General features: G+C 35.1%; 2 protein-coding genes across 2 annotated transcripts; both read right to left on the bottom strand.

Annotated features, from left to right (window-relative positions):
• Positions 1-1442: 1442 nt before the first annotated feature.
• LOC141821133 (uncharacterized) lies at positions 1443-17115 on the bottom strand. The gene is made up of 11 exons (XM_074708511.1): positions 16842-17115; positions 11958-12044; positions 11651-11730; positions 10592-11566; positions 6219-6307; positions 5610-5713; positions 5413-5509; positions 5253-5328; positions 5045-5159; positions 4434-4965; positions 1443-2176 (listed from the first exon to the last, which is right to left on the bottom strand). Exons 1-11 carry the CDS (start codon positions 17098-17100, stop codon positions 1699-1701), a joined length of 2892 nt encoding a protein of 963 aa, XP_074564612.1. The 5' UTR covers positions 17101-17115; the 3' UTR covers positions 1443-1698.
• A 1372-nt stretch (positions 17116-18487) lies between these two features.
• On the bottom strand, positions 18488-19682 carry LOC141818507 (LIM domain-containing protein PLIM2b-like). The gene is made up of 4 exons (XM_074705991.1): positions 19496-19682; positions 19296-19395; positions 19092-19195; positions 18488-18712 (listed from the first exon to the last, which is right to left on the bottom strand). The coding sequence occupies exons 1-4, from the start codon at positions 19634-19636 to the stop codon at positions 18488-18490; spliced, it is 570 nt and encodes a 189-aa protein (XP_074562092.1). The 5' UTR covers positions 19637-19682.
• Between the last annotated feature and the right edge of the window lie 2806 nt (positions 19683-22488).

The raw sequence follows: 22488 nt of genomic DNA, 5'->3' as shown, positions 1-22488 counted from the left end.
AAGGCATTATTAGAAAGCACCATCATAAATTATCCGACTAAATATTATAATTGATGATATGTTTGATTGGTAAGTAATACATCAATAATAAATTTTATAATATTTAAAATATCTAAATTAATATTTTGCATAGTTTGCTCAATCCACCTAATTTACAATCACTTGAGCTTTCCTAAGCAATCACGACAACGTTCAAACAACTAATGATATTAGGGCGTCACATTAGGAGCTACTTTACTTCTTGAATTGACTTGATAGCTGAAATGTGAAAACGGACCATCCACCTTAAGATTAGTCAGATCATAAGAACTAAATACTTGGTGAAAAAAAAATAAGCTAGTCAAATTAGTTAGCCCAACTAAACGTAGCTTGCTAAGCTTGTTCGAGTTTCCCTATTTGCTTGATTCACTTAGTGTTTAGGATATGACTCATCTAACTCCAATACAATTAGCATATTGGCTCTATCCACTCTATTTGACATAGCCTATTTTTTGTATGCCCAACTAGTCCACTTGACCTATTCAACCTATTAGCATACCATACTCATCCCCTCTTACATGACTATATTAAATCATAAAGTCTACTAGAAATATATGTTACTTGGAGAATGGAATACAACAATTATAAGATTCTCACAAACAAGTATTTGGAGAATGAATATAATAATTTTATATATTTTAGAATATAGTATTGAGAATAACTATGAAGACAATGAGAGAATAGAAATACTATAAAGTAAACAAAATAAATCAATGACTACTCCAAAAATTAATAAAAATAGGATAGTAAACCACAAGATCAACTTTTGGCCAAAAGTAATGAATCATCAAGAAAATTGTAGTTTGTTGCCATGCTGTTCCTGTTTTGTTTGTTGTAACAAACAATTACTAAAGTGAATGATGTGGTGAGTTTTAGTTCAATCAAATCTATTGCACAACAATTGTGAGGTCATTCATATTCCATTAAGGATTAATTAATAATCTTTAGCATCCTTAAAATTTTAAAGCTATTATATTTTCTTTGAAAAAAAAAAATCTATCGAAAAGTCTTAAATTTTAATTTTAAATATATCATCCATCTGCACTCTATAGGTCCACTAGTTAGTAGTGTGATAATGATATGTGGCAAAACATACATGCCATCAGTATCAGCCATGCCCAATGTCATCAAAATGAACAACACTAGAGTTTCATTGTTTTTCCCATTTCGATTGTTGACATGGCAAATGATCTAGTGTTCCACCACATCATCACCACATTACCAACTTAATACTTAGTAAATGGATAGTGCAGCTGAATTATATACTTGAAACTAAAAAGTTCTGATAAATTTAATTTCAAAGATCATACAAAGAAGCTGCACCTGCAAACCACCATTGGCAGAACTGCTAATAAGTTACTTTCCTTAAATTCGACGCCATCTTTGCAGTATCATTGTACCTGTTAAGATCAATGAGGCATCAGTATACTTCATTATTAATACTCATACATGGAAAATGATTATCGCAACATGAAAATGATAGGACTTCCAAAACACTGGTTATGGTTTTTCATGCGGAGTGAATATGCCAACCATGGTTGGCAGAGAAGAAACAATTTTGGACAGCTTATTATGAATCTGGACGTTCTTGATCTATTGATGGCTCATTTCCTTTCACTTGACGTAACCTCTAGTTTACATAAAATGAACAAAAATTTCTCATGTCTTGAACTTCTGTCTGATCTTTCCAACACCTTCCTTGCAATCTTCTACTATCCTCCGAGTCCGGTCCCCGACAAAACATCTGAACTCAGAGGCATTTTCCTGGACACTATCCACTGAGTATTTAGCTTTAGCAACTAAATGTTTCCAAAGATCCAGTACCTGTGTGGAAGCAGCTAAAGCCTGTTGTTTCAAAGCTGTAATTAAAGATAGAATCTTTTCCACTACTTTCTCAATAGTGGAAGAAGATCTGAATCTTAATTCAGCTGCCATTGATTTGAGATTCTTAACCAAGCTTTCTCCTCTTTCAATGATTGGTTCAACTGGAGACTGTTCCAATGCTGTTACAGTGAAAGCTTCATTTTGTAAACCTCCATTAACAACATCAATTAAATGCCCCTTCCACCTTATTCTAGCTTCTTCAAGTACTTTGGCATACTCCCTAACTCTTTTGGCTTCCTCCTCTGCCCAGGACCTGGTGAAAATGCAACATAAATCATTTGGAACCATGCACATAAACATATCATTTAAAGAAGAATCAAAGGAACTTTTGCTAGCGGCTATCCCAATTGTCAAGCCTGGCAAAGCTCATAGATTGGGATGACCCTAGAAGCCTGGAACTTAATTGTTGACATCCAAGTGAGTAATATGTAGAGGATTATGCTGATAGTTTGGGCAACCGAACTAAAACAAACCCATGACATGAACATGTTTATAGTGAGGGACTGCCAGGTTTAGCATTAAACCTTATTAGCTTGGATCATCTCGGGGATGTGTTGCCTGTAATTTGATAGATCATATGTAATGTGTTGCAAGTGGTAAGAAAGCTTTTTCTATGACTTTCCAACAAATACTAACTTGAGAGTTTTTTGTATATCAACTCAAAACACAGAGCTAGCTTTTGTCATGTTGATCTCCAGTCTAGAAGATAACATGGGTTTGATAGTAAATTTTTCATATAGTTTTAGTTGCAGAGAATAATTATATCTGTACTCCTAACAAGGGCAGAATTCTATGTGCTTGAGAGAATGAAATGTAATTTTCCACTTGGGGCGTTCAGTCAAATCATCTAATGTGGTCTGGCCTTTGCTTGTATAATCAATGAGCATTAATGTATGTGCTTAATTTTACATGACCACATTTATTTACTAAAAAATATTAGCTCTCTGGTTAGGTAACATTACCCCACAAACTAGGTGGCCCTGGACTTTGTTGGGCTTAGAGAACTTGTCATAGGGAAGGCCAGGTAAGCCTTGAAAAAATCATGGCAGCTTCTGGTTGTGTTGCGCCCAACCCATTGACATCCCATACTAATCCACCTCTCCCTAACTGCCCACCTCACCATCAGACATCATGGTAGTACAGTCTAGCTTTCTGCCACTTAGTTAAGGTAGCTTGCCCTCTTCTTCTACACATGCATGTTTTCTTCTCAGGTAGCTTCCTGCCACTTAGTCAATGACTGAGTTGGGACACGCTCTCATAGAGCCAACAAAACTATACTATGACAATCAAATTGCTATTTTGAATACCTACAATCTATTGTTCCATAAGAGGATGAAACTCTATACACATTAATTGTCACTTTATTGGAAAGGTGCAATACAATGAAAATATCACCTCTCTCCAAAGGTTAGTTAGTAGATCTACTTACCAAATCTAGGTCCTAGAATAGAATATATCTATAATAAGCTGGATTTCCTTTATATCTTTAAACTAGCTTAAGGGAGAGTATTAGGGACCTAATTGTAGATACCACAATTTAGGATGCAAAATGTAAGTTACAATAATGAATACAAGTATAGGTAGGGAGGGCCACTCATGAATTTTCCCATTGCTCCTACTAGATACTTCCAACTTGGGGGGAAGTTATAGACAAAATAAGCATAGACCTACCTAAATGCCTTCAGTTTCAATAAAAGCTCTACATATACTTTTGTCATCTGATTGAATACATAAAATGCAAAAAAAAAAAATATATATTTCAATTTTTTCTAACTGATTACCTAATTGAACTCTTTTTAAACTATTTTATATATTATTTAACAGAAGTTGAGAAGTCAATTTTTGGATTGAAAAATAGCAATTGAATGTCTGGATTCAAATTGACTTTCGTGCTGGATTTTTTTTCATAGGTGTGCGTAGTAATTAAATTTTACTGAAAATTATATATTACATGCTGAGGAACTTTAAAAGTCCAAAGTCCTCTCAAAGACTACACTAATGGTTTTTCTATAAAAAGAATATTCTAGTGCTTAGGTTCTTTGCATTCCAGAAATTATTCATAGATACAATAGATAAATAATGAATTGCGAATTCTCAATCATTGAAACAATTACAAGAAAGTAAGGCTAGCCATAAGACACAAATACTATCAACAACAAATGTTCATATTTGAATGGTACAATCTCGATTCTTGAGTACTAGAAACTTTTGCGACATACTATCATATGTAAATGGGAAAATGAGATTGACTCTTCTATGATAAGATATGGGTGTAGCCGAGATACACCCCATATGCAAAAGGATCCATTTTTTTAGACATCCTTGGCAACCTACATGAGATTCTTTAGCCTTTTAAGATTATTAGGCAACGTTTTAAGTGCTTTGGTTCAATAAAATTCTTGAGTTTGCTAAGCCTCATTAGTAACATGCTAGAAAACATTACATAGGTTATGTAGCAAGACAAAATATCATTAGAAAACCACAGAGAAGAGAATAGAGTATTAAAGTACCTTGCTAAGTACATAGCTTTCCTCTCAACTTCCAGCTCATATTGCAACTGAGCAATAACCTGATTTTGGCTTTCTGCCTCTTGTCTAAGTTTGTTGATCTTATCCCTCTCAAAAGATATCTCCAGCTTGTTACTCATGAGACTCTGTAATTGCTCTTCCAACTCATGCCTTAACCTGGAAAGGACTTCCATTTCAGATTCAACAGCAGCGTGCTCCTTGATTAGAGAATTATGTTCATCCTCCCTTTCAGTCTTTAATCTATCTAATTCAACCTTCACTTCTTCTGCTAATTTCTCTAAAGCCTTTGCTTTCTCCTTTTCCTTGGTAAGTTCTTTCTCAAAATTTGCATTAAGATCAATTTCAAGTTGAGCTACCAAAGCAGCATGTGCATTCACAGCAGTTTCAGCCAATGATTCAGCTTGAATCCGAGCAAGCTCCTCATTGACCACCTCTGCTGCATCACCTGTTGCAAGTGCAATAGCAGCTTGTGCCTTCGTGACAGGTTTATCAGGTTGGAATAGTCTTGTGCGACCTATTCATTAATCAAGCAGGACAATTAATTTCTGGCAACCTAGTATATTATATATAAACAGAAAACCAGGTAAACTTACCAAATGCAAGAGCAGAAATTCCTTGCTCGCCAGAAGATAGATCAGCCACCAAAGCTGGCCAAGCATCTGGATTAATCTTATGAATATCTATATAACCAGAGCATTGATATAGGTCCTGATCATAAAAAGATATCATGAGTGTAAAGAATCGATGCTTAATCTCCAAACAAGGCCAAGAATAAGTGACCTAAGGACTTTTTTGCTTTACATTTTGGTCAACTTGTGGAAGTTGCCTTCTTTCAACAGCCATTGTCCAGCTTATGAGATCTTGACGTGACACAGGCCTAATATGAAACGTGTTTGGTCAAAAGATGTCAAAGATGCTAACTGCAAAAGGAAAAAAATAAAGATATGAGGAGACATGTTACCCTTCAGGCAAGAAAAGAACAGAATCTTGCTGATTGCTGGAGTGATCCAAATCCATCAAAGAAAGCTTGCTAGAGATTAGCCCAGCTTCTGCCAAGCCTGCCCCAAGAAACAAGGCATAAAGGAGAGGACAAGAGACTGATGAACCATACAAGTCGCATCATGTTATAATTAGTTGCTCGTGCTCTAAAATTCGTACCTTGAATATAAGGAAAATCTGGGTCTTCTGGTGTAACATCATCAAATGCAAGTTCAGTTATGTTCTCTATGTACATAGCTGGATAAATCTTTGAAATTGTAGTCCTGTTTTACGAAAATCAGGAACTTAATATACATACTGCAGCATGACTCCCTATGAAATTATGTTTTAGATTTTTTTTTTTTAAATAAAACAAAGGATAACATCTAAATAATCTTATCTAAGAAGGAAGCTGGACCTATTTGATTTTCAAGCATATTGAATTAAGTTCTGGTCTCGGTTTCACCAGCCATCAATATAGATGTTAACACTCGAGTACATGAGATTATCAAGGAAATAAAACAGGCTTAGAAACCCTAAAAATTAAGTAACTCAAACAAAGCAAACCAGCAAGCAATTAGCAACCCAACCTCCAAAACAGATTTAAATTGGAAAGGATCTAATGTCCAGTGAAAAAGTGAATAGAAGGGCCCAAATAGGTGACATCATTAATTTTACAGATTGTGACCCCAAGCATTTTGATCACTTTCTAAATAAAGGATTAATGTCAGATACACAAACAAACAGCAAACCCTGATGTAGGTTAGTTGGAAAACAACTGAATTATACCTGGAAAGATTACTGCTGGCAATAACTAACCAACGAGCATACTCACGACGAGTACATACAGCTTCTGGCTGAACATCAGCCTCAATAACCTACAATATTCAACTGAGTGTGATAGATAACTATGGTAGTCCTATAAAAGAGAACAGATATGCACGTACTAAAAAATTTCAGCGTTTCTACAGTGATTAATGAAAAACCTATCTTGTTTTATCCCAATCAAGATTAACATATAAATAACTAAATAAAAGTTCCTGACACTTGACCATTTTACACCAAACATTATCCTTCAAGAAATTATAAACACATCACAACTTAGGATATTTGCAAAACCAAAGTATTATAGAAGAGAATGACGATAAATATAGTGAAGAAATCTACATTGTGTGAATCAAGAGCTTACTTAGAATGGTTATGAATTCATAGGGATCTAGCATAAAGTAATAAGATTTTATAATTTTTTGAAAATTACATTTGGCATTTGTTAGGAACCCATTTATAAATGTTGAATACCTACTTGTAAATATAAAAATACACACAAATATAGCTGTAAATGGTACGTAATACATACATACAAATAGAAAGTACTACCTTGTGGATAAACCAAAACAATTTCTTTGCAACATGATACAAGAGTTGATACCTCATTTGTCTCATGTCACATGCCTACAACATCATCTTCCTTAAGCAGTCATGAGTTCGTACATCCACGAAGATGCTCACACACAGTGAGTTCTACCAATTGTGTGATTCTCTTGTCTCGTAGTTATGATTCTTCTTCCTCATCCATGTGATTTTGTTGCCACAATTCGTCCCATCATGATTCATCACCAACTCCAGGCCTGTTTGCATGAGGCTTTCTTTCTTCATCAGACCAAGAATCACACTTGCTCCTCAGCTCACATCTACTCATGAAATGATTCAACTCATGCTTGTTCTATTCCCTACACGTGCTTGCATGATTCCTAGAGTTCCCTACTCCGGCTGAGACAAATATGCCTACATGTTTCACCACCTTTGCCTGCCCTTACCAAATCCAGAGCTGATGTCCACCAAAGTGTGGTCCTTCAACTTCAAACAATGGTCATTGGTAGCAACCACTTGTCTTAATACTGCTACAGATATGACACCTCCTTGATTTTGTGAGCATCCAGTTTCTGCTACTGTATTTTGTCGGCAACTCCTGTCATTCTTTGATTTCCCAGCAGTCCTGTGTTGAAATGCCAATCTTTAATTACATCAAAGTCCTTTCCTACCACTTCCCTCCCAACTTTTCTGAGCTCCATGACCTCCACTGTAGAGGTTAAATTGGAGAAATTTTGCCTCGTGTTGCTCTATCAAAGTCAACTAAAACACCTAACATAAAAGGTTGCAGATACTCATTCCTGAATCAGACAAAGTAACTTGGGGGAGGATAATCGCTCAAGTACTTATCCTACTTTGGGAGGCAATTGACCTAGTCTTCTAAGCTCATTGAGACCTGGACCAAGCATGAGATCTGTAGAATTTGATATTTCTTGTGCTTATGAGAGAATTGGGAATCAACCAAGTTAGGCAAGATTTGAAGTGTTGATCTGGTTTCAATTTGAAAAATCAAACACAACCAGCAAACTAACTAATGTCATATTATCTAAGAATCTGCAAGTGTCAATCTAATTTAATTTGAAAAATTAAACACAACCATAAAACAAACTAATGCCAAATTGTGTAAATAATTAGCAAGTGTTAATCTGATTTCAGTTGAAAAATCAAACACAACTAAGAATCTAAGTAAATAGATAAGGATTTGATTGGCTATCTGAAATGAGGGAGATTTGGAAGAATTGGGTTGAAAGCTCAGTAATTGAATGATTCCAACTATAATTTTCCAGACCATCAACAAGTAGGGTCGCAAACAACGGAGAGAAAGGAGTGTCGGTGCTTTTTGATCGTACTAGCCGGCAAGTGTAAGTCTATTGTTTAATGGAACACAAGAAGACGAAGTTTTGAAGAAGGAGAGGTTAAGTCAAGAACTATCAACTATTAACAATAATAATGTTATATGATTATCAATAATATTTGATTAGTACCAATGCTAATTTTTATTGCTAATATAATTATGTTGTCATTTATTTATCTTGTTGTATTGATATTACTTATATACAACATCTAAGCTTTATCCCACTAGGTGGGTCAGCTATGGATTCTTCTACGTCATTGGACTCTATCCTTACTATATCATCATCTATATTTAAATTTTATTTTGCTTTATCATTGTTAATAAGTCTTCTTTAGTCTTCTACTTCCTCATTTAATGTGCGTATTTGTCATAGTTTCACATCACCTAACTAGGGCATTTATTGGTTGTCAAAGTACATATTCATACCATCAAGTAAAGAATGATATTACGTATATAGTTTAGTAAATTAATTATTATCAATAATATTAATTGTATATCATAATACTTATAATGGTTGTTATTAATTGACTCTAAATACCTAATTATCAAAAAATTTGGTGATATTGCTCCTATTATGGTTATTATTAATTTTTTATATTTTTTGAATATTTTCTTTACCAATTCCAAAGAAACTAATTCTATCAAATGAATACATTTGAAAACTAGGTTTTTGAAAAATCCTAGATTTTTTACCATCGTCTCCTAGTATTAAATATATTTGTAACAATATGGGATTTTATATATTATTAAACCACTTTGAGAGGAAATGTTGGGAATCTATTTGTATCTTTTAAATGCCTACATGTAAATATACAAATCAAGATTTGAAATCTCAAGTTGTACAATTTTCGTACCATGCCAAGTACCAACATATGATGATGACAGACTGGAGATGGAGAGGGAATAGAGATATTAATTTATTATAAATACCTAATTATAAAAAAAAACTAATATTATTGCTCCTATTATACTTATTATAAAATTATTTTTATTTTTTCTTATATTTAATATTTTTTTACCAATTCCACATAAACTAATTCTATCGAATGAATACATTTGATAACTAGGGTTTTGGAAAATCCTAAATTTTTTACCATCATCTCTTTAAGTGATCCTAGTATTAAATAACATATCTACAACAATATGGGATTTTATAAATTATTAAACCACTTTAAGAGGAAATACTGGGAATCAATTTGTAACTTTAAATTGTCTGCATCTAAATATAGAAATCAAGCTTTGAAATCTCAAGCCGTACATGCCAGAGCACCAAAATATGATGTTGATGATGAACTGAAGAGGGAGAGGGAGAGGGAAAGAGAATAGAGATAAAGAATAAGAAAATAAGAACAAAACTACATATCTAGGGGTAATATTTAAATTATCATTTTATGCTATAATTTTTATTGCCCATTGAAAAGGTATAGTTTTGGCACCATGTTGTTTTACATTTACCACACTTTGACATGCATCGAAGCATGACAAAATGAATTTAGTTTATATATAAAAATAATAGTATAGCAATTAGATAGTCAATGAATTAAATTTTATCTTATTATATTATAATGTAAGTTTTTTCATGTGTTAAAGCCTATCAAAATGAATTCAAATGGGATTTGCACAATCTAATTTTATGATATTTTCACGAACATCTCAAATTTTACATCATTCTAACATCATGAACCTTAGTTAAATATTCTTACACTAAATATATGAAAAATATAATATGAGGAAAACACATGTAGGTCCTAATCTGAGCACGTGCATGGAGGAGATTGCACAGTTGTATCACTAGGCACCTCATCTCCTAATAAAAACTACAAATCACCATGATACCCACATGTCATACTACAGCTCACTTCAAGCCAATATCATGCCTACCTGTAAAATTGCCCAATTATGAGCTTGAATATATAGAATGTAATTGTTAAGATGCTGCATTTTTATGCGGCAAGTATATTTATATAAAAAAGGCAGCGAGGAGGTTAAAAGGGATTCTTCTGCTTAAAAATTAATAAAAGTTCTTGTATAATTGAAACTTGAAAGTTTCTTAGATGGACTGGTCGCAAAAAAATAGTCTACTTTCAGTAGATGTTATTGTTTAGAATCTTGCATGTATGCATCTGACCATATTAGGTTTGCAAGATTCTAGCATAGTTTACTTTTTTTTCGATCCTGTATGGAATCTGGATAGTCTAGCACATTTTCTCATAGGATCATAAGATCTTAAAGCCAAGACAATCTTAAGGATCATAGATGGAAAGTAAAAAAATTTCACGGAGTGATGAGATCCTATCATGAAAAAAAAAGGTTAAAGTATCCTTAAAATACTTAAATACAGTATTTTTCAACAAATAGACCAATGTTATCATTAGGACATAGAATTTCTAACTAATTCAATAAATAGCAACAGAAATAATAAAAAAATAGTTATTACCTTTAGAAATTGCAACGCTGCTAAAGCTTGCCCCTGAACCTGATCAACTAATGGAGGAACCAAAACTTTTCCTATGGGTAACTGGTGAGTTGCAGATATGTGACACGGAGCAGGTATTCCAGAATGAGAGGATTGTTTATTAAGTTGTGACTCAGGAGATAAGGTTTCACTTTGATTTACAGATTTTAAATCGGATTCTATTTGACCTAGCTCTTCTGATACAGTTACAGAATGGATGACACGTGATTGAGAATCAATTAAATCTTCTGAAAAATTAACACTATCGTACTGAAGCACCAAACTGTCAGTGTCATGAAAATCTAAATTGAAAGATGTTTCTGGAGAAGCATTTTCATTGGGGTTGGATGATGGCCGATCTAAAGTGAAAGATTCAGGACTCTGCATCTTGTTCTCTCCAAAAGCTTGGTTCTCTGTGAAAGACTGTGAGTTCACTACCAAATCCTGGGAGCCAACTTGGCTAACTAAATTTTCCTCTGAAGCAGTGTCAAACTGGCTCTCAGATCCAACAAACTGATCGAATGGGACTTCAAAATTTGAGTTTTCTGCAGATTTGATGCTTCCTTCATAATGATCATCTGTACTAGCAGAATCAGATTGAACTAAATCGTCATGTGTCATAGTTCTGAGCATATTCACATCATTTCCTGTAACTGAGTTCTCAGTCTCAGATAAGGTGGTGGCATCTAAATCTTTTATAATCTTCTTACTAGGTGGAACACCAGCTGCATTTGTAGGAAAATCAGCTGTTCTGGTATTAAATCCATCAGGTAAAGGACTATCATTAATTTCATCTACTACTTCAGTATTATCTTGATCAAATGTTCTCTCAGTAGCATCACTGCCAACTTCGGTTGATTTAGCATGTATAAATGCAGCTTCAGTGTCAACATCTCCATTATGTAAAACATCCAATCTGCTCTTACTAGCTTCTCCACTAATTTCTGGGAGGAAGTCCTGGATAACACTTAATATTAGTGTTTACAGATTTATTATGTTTTCTTTATGAACTAAAGCAAGTTTATTGTAGAACTGTCTTACTCGATCAGCATTCTCATCGACATCACTGGATATGAAGCTTTCCTGCTCTGTTGTTACTGGTTCCATGTCTTGGTTGGCTCCTGTTGAAACTCTAATCAAAGCATGCACTTTGATTGGCTATATGTGTTTGCAAAAATACTATATGGTTCTCGAATAGCTGAAAGTATTTGACAAATTCTTAAATGCATAACGTTCAAGTAACAATAGCTGTCTCACAACTAAAGAGAGGTTACCAAATTTTTAAGGTGTCTATTGTAAATGAAAAATAATATTACAAAAATAAGTTGTTTTGATCAATTGAATATACCATGTGCACGCTTGCTAGAAATTGATAGTGCTGCAAATGTTACTCCAGCAACAAAAAGTAGTCCAGCAAGTGCAGCTCCTAGCATACCTGGAAGTGCACTTCTACGAATGTTTCAGCAAAGACTCAACATTGATAAGAAAATGTAGAATAGTTCTAATACTATCTCAATAGCAGGAAACAATCAATTTGATTAAGAACTTTAACAACCAAATGCTATAGTTGTTTTGTTGGCTATCAACAACCTACTTCTATTCTGAAAATATTTTGCCTAGTTCAATTACACAAAATCAAGATCATCTTCAAATGATTTGGTAGATTAAAGAAAAGCATATCATGTTAAATTAGGCAGAATTTGTTTACCAAGGAAATCAAGATTATTAACATATCCTTTTTTCTTAGTTGTGCTAGCAAGTTATTTACCCATGAGAAAGGTGGCTTAATTTCATCAGCAATAAACTAAATATTTCCTCATAATCTCTTTTTGGGTCAAAGGTAACATGATCAAAGAAATCGTTGAAGCAAAAGGTAACATGAGTAGAAAATTTAATTTGAAGTAAGAAGCATGTTAAACAAGTGAATAATTGAGAAAAATCAACTAAGCAATGCAAACATATGTGAAAAGACAATAAATTACTGCACAAGCTGTCCCAACAATTGTTATACAGAATTCCTTGGAATTGAGAGGTGCCATCATAACTAAGTGCACCCCTACACTAGCACTTGTGATTTCTATTTTTTCCCACGCTTTTTCTTTTGACCTAATATTATAAGACAAAAATCAAAGTGCACCCCCTTCATTACAGAATCGCCAAATGGTCATCCCTTTTATTTTATGATCAAAAGGGTGTCTCAGGATGTCTAACCCAGTATTTTCTTCCAAATTTATACTTCAAAGCCTGCAGCACCTTTACTCAGCCGCCTAAAAATAGTAGAATGATAATCCAACCAAGCAAACATGTGCCTCTAAGCAAACTCATGTAGCAATTTTAAATGCAGTTTTGGTAAAATCTGTTACCTAAGTTGTAAAATTTAAAAATATATATATACCAAAAACTCACAAAAAAATCTTTTAAAAAAAAAGAAAGCAAAATGATATGAATTATACCATAAATTTTTGAAAGATGTTACATTGTTTTAAAATTTAAAAAAAACAAAAATGCATTCCTTTTCCATTCTAAGCCAGTTTAGGGTCATGCAGAATGTAGAAATTTTGTTCAACAGTGCTACTCTCCTATGCATTCTCCAAATCTAATAGTCATGTGCATTCTTTTTCCAATTTTAAATAAATAAATTCACAAACATCAACTCCTATGTGTTCCATGTACCCTATAGGGTCGTTATATGCATTGGTTCTCCAATTTTAGAACTGTTTAAAACCATTGGTCCTAAACTGCTCTAAATTGAAAAAGGATAACTCTTATGTGTTCCCTAAAACCTCTAGAGTCACTATATGTCTTTCTTTTCAAAGGGCAATTTCAGTTCATATAGCAGCACTACATGCACTCAAACCGATTTAATTCCATAAACAAGCACTTTTGTGTGTTCCCTAGATCCTTTAAAGTCATTATATGTCTTCCTTTTCCAATTAAGTTCAAAGAAATATATCAGGTTTCTTCAAAATTATTACATGGAGCTAAACTGCTCTTAATTCACAAGTATACACTCCCATCCGTTCCATAGACCCTCTAAATTTGCTATAAGTCTTCCTTTTATAATTTAGATCAACTTAAGACTATGTAATAGTTTTGAACAAAATGTGATATGAACTTAACATCTCTAAATTCATAAACAATCACTATATGCCTTCCTTTTCCAATTATGAGGTTTGTTCAAAACTGTTACATGGAGGTAAACTGCTCTAAAATCACAAGCATGCATTCCTATGTGTTCCATAGACCTTCTAAATTTGCTATATGTCTTCCTTTTATAATTTAGATTAGTTTAAGACTATGTAGTAGTTTTGAACAAAATGTTATATGGACTTAACATCTCTAAATTCATAAACAAGCATCCCTATGCATTCCCTAAATGTTATAGATTCTGGATTCATTACATGCATTTCTTTCAAATTTAGACCATTTAGACCCACATAAAACTTTTGAACAATGGCTAAAAAGACCTAAATTGCTCTAAATTTACAAACAAGTACTCTTATGCATTCCCCCTTTGGAGTTCTTTATATGCATTCTTTTTTTATTTTGAACATTTTAGATCCATGTAGCAGTTTTGAGCAATATTGGTACATAGACCTAAATTGCTCTAAATTCACAAACAATCGCTAGACCCTCTGAATTTGCTATATGCCTTCTTTCAATTCATAAACAAACACTTTATGAGTCTCTATGTATTCCCTGAGTTCTATAAAAGTGTAAAATTCATTACTCTTCATATTTATGCAATTTTACCTAAACTACTGCCTAGACGTAAAAGGGTTAAACTTCACATAAATTAAGAGTTAAAAATTTTCCCATTGCATATATATTGAAATTACAGAGTTACAATTTTCCTCCTTCCACATATATCAAAGTTAATAGAGTTTTAATTTTATCCTTGCACATATATCAAAGTATAATTTTTTTATGCACATATATCATATAATTACAACTTTTTGCCTTACACAAATATAAAAGTTACAAAACTACACTTTTCCTCTTTGTGTCATTATTATTCTACAATCAAGTGATTATTCGACAATGAACCATAACTTTCTTCACCTATTTGACAACTTGCGGAAGAAACTACACTTGGACAACTTACTTTTAAAAATGATAGTCATGTTAATGGTGCAGCTGAGTGTGCATAGTATGCAAGCGGAACTCTAAAAGTGAAAGCGAAAAAAAATGATAATCCTAGTAGTAGTGCAACACTCAACCTTGTGAGACTTACTAGGTTATTTTAAACGGTTAAGCATCTTGCTTCACGATCCCACCTCTAAAAAATAAAACCATTTCACTTTAATTTATTTCTATAACTATGTTAAGCAATGCTTCTAGAGACATCATGGAAAATCTTGTCTATGAAGAACTTAAAGACATCTAACCCTGCAAAACTAACACATTAAATTTTCATAGTATGTATAATAGCAAAAGGATCATATATTTAAAGATTGGGGCAATTTAAGGTCATATAGCAGTTTTGTTCAAAACTACTAGATAGACCTAATCTGCTCTAAATTCACAAACATGCATTCCAGGGACCCAATGGAGAAGAAACATGAGCGAGTGAGGGTTAAGATCATATTTCTTCAAGCAGTATATGGTAGAAAAGTACTTTTGAATGAACAAAGGATTTAAAATATATACATGAAACAGGAGAAGAAATAAAAAATAAAAATAGCTGAAGAAAAATGACAGTGTCAATAGGAAAAAAAGGAGAGAATTCTACCAATGATAGAGAGACAAAGCGGCATTTGTTGGTTCGACGGAATTTCTAACCTAGTATAACTTCACAAACACTCACACTCTTATGCATTCTCTGAACCCCATGGAGGAGAAACATGAGTGAGTGTCAAGATCTGCTTATTTTGATATTTCTTCAAGCTTTATATGGTTATAAAGTATCTTTGAATGAACAAAGGCTTCAAAATGTATACATGAAAATGGAGAAGATACTAAAAAAAATGCTGAAGAAAAACGACAATGTAGACCAGAGAAAAAAGGAGTGAAGTCTGCCAATGACAAAGAGACAAAGCAACATTTGCTGGTTTGATGGAATTAAAGGGTAGTAGTAATAGTAGGGTGTCCTTTGATGAATTGAGTGGGACATAGATCGGAAGACAACTGATTCAATTTTATTTGGCTGAGCAGATGAGTGAACACTGGCTTAAGCAGGTTTATAAAGGTATACTTGGCAATTTACATAAAGTGAGGCATCCTAGGGCATTCTTTTGATGATAAATCAAAAAGGGCACCCCCTTGATGATTCTATTAAAAAGGAACATCCTTTTGATGTTTTCCTAATATGTGTATTACTTATGTGTATTACTAGAATTTTTTTTTTTCCATTTCCCCTCCACTTATGTGTATTACTAGAAGAAACACATTTTGATTTTTTTTTCCATTTCTCACTAATTGTCATTCTTAATGTACCTATTTTTTAAATTGCATCTGTGGGATTGTATCTGATCTTCAATTGACAAATGCCGTCAATTAATATGTTAAACCAAGATAAGAAAATAAGTAACAAGTAACCAATTAACAGAGAATTCATCATAAAAATTCATAGTGAAATATGTGTTTCTGAAAGCTAAGAGGCATGATTAAATACATTCCTTATGATGTGAGTAGTACATGTCTAGAACTTAATTATGTATATTCTGAAGTAGCTTCAGCTATGCCAGTAACAAGTTCCATAAAAGAAATTGTTCATCAAGTGATTCATATTTAAGCAAAAGTCTTTATGTTCTAAAACATGAAAGAAAATAGGTAATGTGGTGCCTATTACGAGGGGCCTAGAGGGGACAAAGAGGCAAAAAGAAGATTTTTGAGGCAGAGAAGTTGGAAAGGAAGAGAGAAGGAGGAATTTCCTTTGTCTTACAAGGAGAGGGGAAAAAAAAGCGGAAATAAGGGAAAATAATAAATTTAACCCTTTAATTTTGTCATTCAAATTCCCAAGACATGTAGGATTAAACCTATCTTTGCAATACTTTTCCTTTCTCTCACCGAAAGTGGAGAAAAGAGATCCAAATTGTCCTTTTCTCTTCTCGTTAATTAGTTTTTACTATTCCACTAAAGTAGAAAAGCGAAATGATTCCGTTCCCCCTTCCTCTCCAGTAAAAAACAAGTTCACAAATTCCAAATGCCTTATGGGAAAGCAAAGATTCCACATGAATTTGTTAACGAAAAAGGGTGGGTGTGGTGTCTTTCAAAACCTAAAACAGCTCACCTTCTAATTTCTCCTTTCCGGGGGAGGCACTCCCACCGTTCCCGGCCTCGGACCAACCGGCGAAGAAATCCGGCGACCCGTCAGAGCCACTCCAAGCTCCTCGGTTCCTTTCGCCACCGGAAGCAGCCGCAGACCGAAGGCGACGGCCAAACGGAGGGAACCGCGTGCGGAGGAGGACGAGGCGCGGCGGGCTTCGGCATCTGAGGTTGACCCTGAGATGCAGAGCATTGGGGGACGCAGGCCGACACAGCAACGGCATGATCGAGCGCAGGACGAGGGTTCCTAGGGTTTCTGCTCGGGAAGCGTCGCAGTGGAAAGGTCGAGGAGCGAGTGGTCGTAACGGCACCCGCAACGGCAGCAGCAGCCAGCGGGGTTTATTTTATTTTTATGTTTATTTTTATTTGATTAGTTAATGAATTTAATATTATAAAAAATTTATTTATTCGTTTAAGTTTATTTATTTATTTATTTATTTTATGAGTTTATCGATGAGATTAATAATAAACTTCGTCCATGGCCATGATTTTATAAACTTTATTATTTAAATATTATTTATAAATAATTTATAATTTTTTCTCATAAAAATTAACAAGTTGAATTTATAAATATCCCTTCCTAATCATCTAGTTATAATTTTGATGTGTTATCTTCGATGGCTATATAAGCTAAACAATAAGAGAATCCCTTCCTAGTCGTCTATTATGATTTTGATACATTATCAATTAAGATTAAGTTATGTCTCACTATTTCTTTTCGATGGCTATATAAGCTAAGAGAAATGCTATGTCGCGCGACTTGCGACTCATGTGCGACACCTCCGACCCACCGCCGTTGCCGCACTGCGCCCGACCACCGCCGATCGTCGCCCCAGGCACGATCAACGCGTCGGCGCTCCTTTCGGTGGCGGATTCCGGGCGGATAGTGGTCGGAATCCGACGAATTTGCTCGGAAACACGACCCGTGCCCGCTCACCGCCATTGCCGCCCAAATCACGGTCGGATTCCGATCAAATCGTGATCAGATTCCGGCCAAATCGCGGTCGGAGACCGGCCGAGGAAGACCTCAGCCGGTCTCCGACCGCGATTTGGCCGACAATGTCAGGGGTCGGATTCTGCTACGCCGGTCCTTCCTCGGCCAGTCTCCGACCGCGATTTGGCCGGCCGAGTTTAGCCAGCAGCGGCGGTGAGCGGGCACAGGTCGCGTTTCCGAGCAAATTCGTCGGATTCCGACCACTATCCGACCGAAAATCCACCACCGGAAGGAGCGCCGGCGAGTGGCGCGTCGATCGCGATCGAGGCAGCGGTCGGTCGGACGGCGGTAGCGGATGGGAGGCGGGAGCAACGGCGGCGGTGGATCAAGGAGTCGTGCACGGATTTATCGTACAATATAGCAATCTCGTATAAGCTAAAATGTTTCGCGAAAGAAATATGAGATTAAAAAAAAAAGGTTATATTCCTCTTCCATTTTCGAATACTATATCTTTCGACCATTAGAGACAACATTTGTGTTCTTATCCATTTAGCATCGACAATACTTTCCAATCCAAATATTCTTCGTCTTTAGTCGACAAATTAAACATCAAAAAACTCGATGAGTTGAAGGGGGAAAAAGTAGTAGTAGTTTTGTTATAGGCCATGATGCACTAGCTAGAGCGCAGCAGGGAGCTGGCCTACTGCGTGCTCTACGGCGGCGGCCTGCTTGAGCATGGCAGCTTGGATGACATGGCTGTAGGTTCCCTTCTCCATGAACAACTGCGCGAAGTGGTGCTTGCAGTAGAGGATGCCGTTTAGTGCAGCATACGACGAGGGCGTCAAGATGCACCCTCCCACCGAGCACTTGAAGCACGTCTTGTGGTAGTATTCTCCCAAAGTCTTCCATCGTCAACTACACATATTACATTGAAACAAGCTTGTAATATCAAACTCGCTAACTAATTAAACAAGTTTAAAAATAAATAAATTAATTAAATAAATAAGCTTGAATTGGCTCAAACTCGCTAAATTAAACAAGTTTAAAAATATAAATAAGCTTGAATTGACTCAGTTACCTTATTAAACAAATTTGAACAATACAAAACTTGACTCATTTACGACCCTAAAAATCTAACACACTAATTAACTAAAAGTTTAAATTGAGAGTTTAATAACATCTAAACTTAATTTCAACAACATAATTTCTTTTAGGTTTAGGCATCATTAACTTTGTTACCTTATCAAACAAACTTGAACAACACAAAACTCTACGAATTACCTTCTCCAAGGGGTATACCGTCTTCTTGCAGGTGGCACATTTATCTTGGGTTCCAGAAAACATAGATGAGTACTTGCTTGCAATCCTCTCTACAGACTTTGTGCCTGAGAATCATATCAGTATATATCAATCAACCTTTCCAGTAAATAAAATCTGAGTAATTAATTAATATAATTAATGGCAGATGATGATGATGATCACTACTAGCTGGGAAGTTCTTGGTGAAGGTGCCGGTCTCCAAGAAGAGCTGCTCGAAGTGGGGCTTGCAGTAAAGAACACCATCCATGGAAGAGAAGCTGCACATCTGAAATTAAACCATGCACACCCATTAATATATACGTCTTAAGTTCATCCCTGTGCATTATTAGTACTGTTAATGGAAGAGTTGATGATCGATCGAGTACAGAGAGAGTTCCATTGCAGTGGCTGCACCGGAAGCAGGACTTGTGGTAGATGACTCCGTCGGCGGACAGGAGGTCGACGAAGTGGGTCGTCTTCTCGCAGGCCTTGCACTTGTCCAGGGTGCCGCTGAAAGCCACTGCCATGGCGATGCCCGATTAGGTCACTGCCTCTCTCTCTCTCTCTCTCTCCTCTCTCTCCGAGAAGGATAGGAATGAAGGAATTGGGAGAGAGTGGGAGGGGAGGAGGAGAGGAAGGGGGGAGCTAGGGGGTTAAAAGGAGTGAGGGGAGGGGAGGGGAGGAAGGATAGGAGTGGAAAACGGAGGAATCGAGAGTTCCAAACCACACGACTAGGTCAAGCTTCAAACACCAACATATTGATATATATGAAAAAGACTATCTTTAGGGTAAGTAAGACCCAACATGTTTGTTCATATCATAATTTTCTTACGAAATGAATGTCGTGTATTTTCAAATAAAAACAAGTAGCTTGTTCAATTCGGATGCATGATAGTATTGAATTTCGATATGTTATATATGTTTGATACATGTTGTATGATTTGGCACATGCATGGTATCATGTCTAATTTGATCATGTTGTATCTACTTATGATATGTTTGTTTATATCATGTTACATGTTTGATATTCTTATTATATCGTGTTCAAGTTGAGTTGACAATCGATTAGATTTACGATCGATTTCTTGGACAAACAAGCTCAACATGTACAATTGTTCATATGTTATATATTATATATATATATATATGCGACAATCAGAGTTAAATGTACATGACATTTTAATAAGAAGATATAATATGATTCGAAGATCATCTCATGGTTCACAATGTATAATACATTTGGTGCGTCACCCTTAAAATTTTTACTAAACGAACCCCTTTAAATGAGGAAATTAGATAAGTCTATAGCTCTTTTAAACTATATAAAGGATGTCAGCATCCTTCTCCGTCGTGGTTAACTGCAACTTCTCGATTTACCTCCTATGGTTGTGGGGCCAATCGTGTGAGGCCGCTGGGGTGGTGGATTTCACCTTTTGCTGAAGTTATTTATATCATGTTACATGTTCGATATTCTTATTATATCGTGTTCAAGTTGAGTTGACAATCGATCGATTAGATTTATGATCGATTTCTTTGACAAACAAGCTCAACATGTACACAATGATACACACAGTGTGCGCGCGACAATCAGAGTTAAATGTACATGAAATTTCGATAAGAAGATATAATATGATTCGAAGATCCTCTCATGGTTCACAATGTATAATACATTCAGTGTGTCACCCTTAAAATTTTTACTAAACGACCCCTTTAAATGAGGAAATTAGATAAGTCTAGCTCTTTTAAATTGTATAAAGGATGCTAGCACCCTTCCTCCCAACAATAGATGCTAGCACCTTTATGTTAGAATGTGAACTTATTTCGCGTGGATGACATAAAGGATGCGAGTTTTATCGTAAGAATGTATAAGATCGACATGTCTATTAAAAGAGGAAAGTTAAAACAATTTTGTCTAATTTTCCTTTTTTTATAGGGTTTAATGTAAGAGCACCTCTTTTTTTATTAATCATCAAAATAGTTCTCCATCTCTTTTTTTATTATTTAAAGTACCACTCATTACCCGACCGATCTGAATCCATGGAAACTAAATTGTTATGTTGATTATGTAAACACTTAAGTCAATACTCTATTATAATTGTTATGAATCGTAACTATTACAATGTGTAGCAACTATGAATCGTAAATACACCTGCAAATCACGTGCACAGGTGAGATCCTATTCAACTAGAGTCAACATTGATTAATAATTTATTGTAGCAACATTAACTATAACTGCTATAACATATGCACAGATGAGACCTTTTTCAACTCAAATTAACATTAGTCCGGAGCATGTTGTAGTAGCTACCATTAATAGCTACTACAACAAGTGCACAGGAGGTCAACAGATATTGTAGCAATTATAAATTCTATTGCTTCAAAATTATAGTAATTATTTTTCATAGTTGTTACGTTACAATATGAATATACTGATCAGAACTTGTTCAACTTAGTTCGGTCAAACTTAAGGGTATTAAGGTTAAACTACAAGTGCAAAAGTAGGGTAGTGCATTGATGAATAAGGAAAAGGGGTCACCATTTTGACAATTCGGCATCCTTTTGATTTTTACCCAAATTAAAAATAAGTCGCTTCCACTAAACTAGTGTGTTGCCTTCTACTACGATGACCAACACTATCATCCAACACCATTTCAGCATCCGTCATCTCAGCGGCCCCACACGATCGACCTCATATCATCCAACACCATGCTTAATTAATTAGAAATAAAGGTGTCATTTGTGTGGCACTTAAAATTCCTAAAACATTATAAAATCCTATATACGAGTACAATGTGAACAAAAAAAGCATATGCAATTCAAGTTAACATAGATCTCACTATGCTTATAGATATTTAGTTAACTACTCGAAGAAAATTAAAATATGAGAAAATTATCTTACATTAATGTGTTAACTACGATAATATATATGTTAGATATGGAGCTCCCCCTCCCAATGGATCTGCTCCCTTAACGGTCTCAACAAACCCCTTATTGATAAGGATCCCAATGGATCTTCTCTCTTAATGGTTCCAACAGACCCCTTAATAGGAGCCCACACCATATAGACCTACTCTGATGCCACTGTTAGATACGACATGTAATCCATATATATCTCACAATGATACAATATTGTCCACTTTGGGCTCACACCCTCATGGTTTATTTATTTTTGAGTTTTACCCAAAAGACCTCATACCAATGAGATATTTTTTTATCTTATAATCCCAGAATCTTTTCCATGTATTTCTAATGTGGGACTTTGATTGTATCCTAACAATATATGCTTCTTGACTTGTGGTTTATATATGAAGCATTAGTGCAGGGCTATCTAGTAGCTTCCGTCTTAGACCTACATGATCGATCATCTAGCTAAGGATGA

Source organism: Curcuma longa, chromosome 2 (genome assembly GCF_044706935.1).
Source record: "Curcuma longa cultivar G26 ecotype Majalengka, Jawa Barat chromosome 2, ITB_CL_G26_1.1, whole genome shotgun sequence".
NCBI lineage: Eukaryota > Viridiplantae > Streptophyta > Magnoliopsida > Zingiberales > Zingiberaceae > Curcuma > Curcuma longa.
The sequence above is the reverse complement of the archived record's forward strand: the minus strand, read 5'-3'. Positions and strand labels throughout refer to the sequence as shown.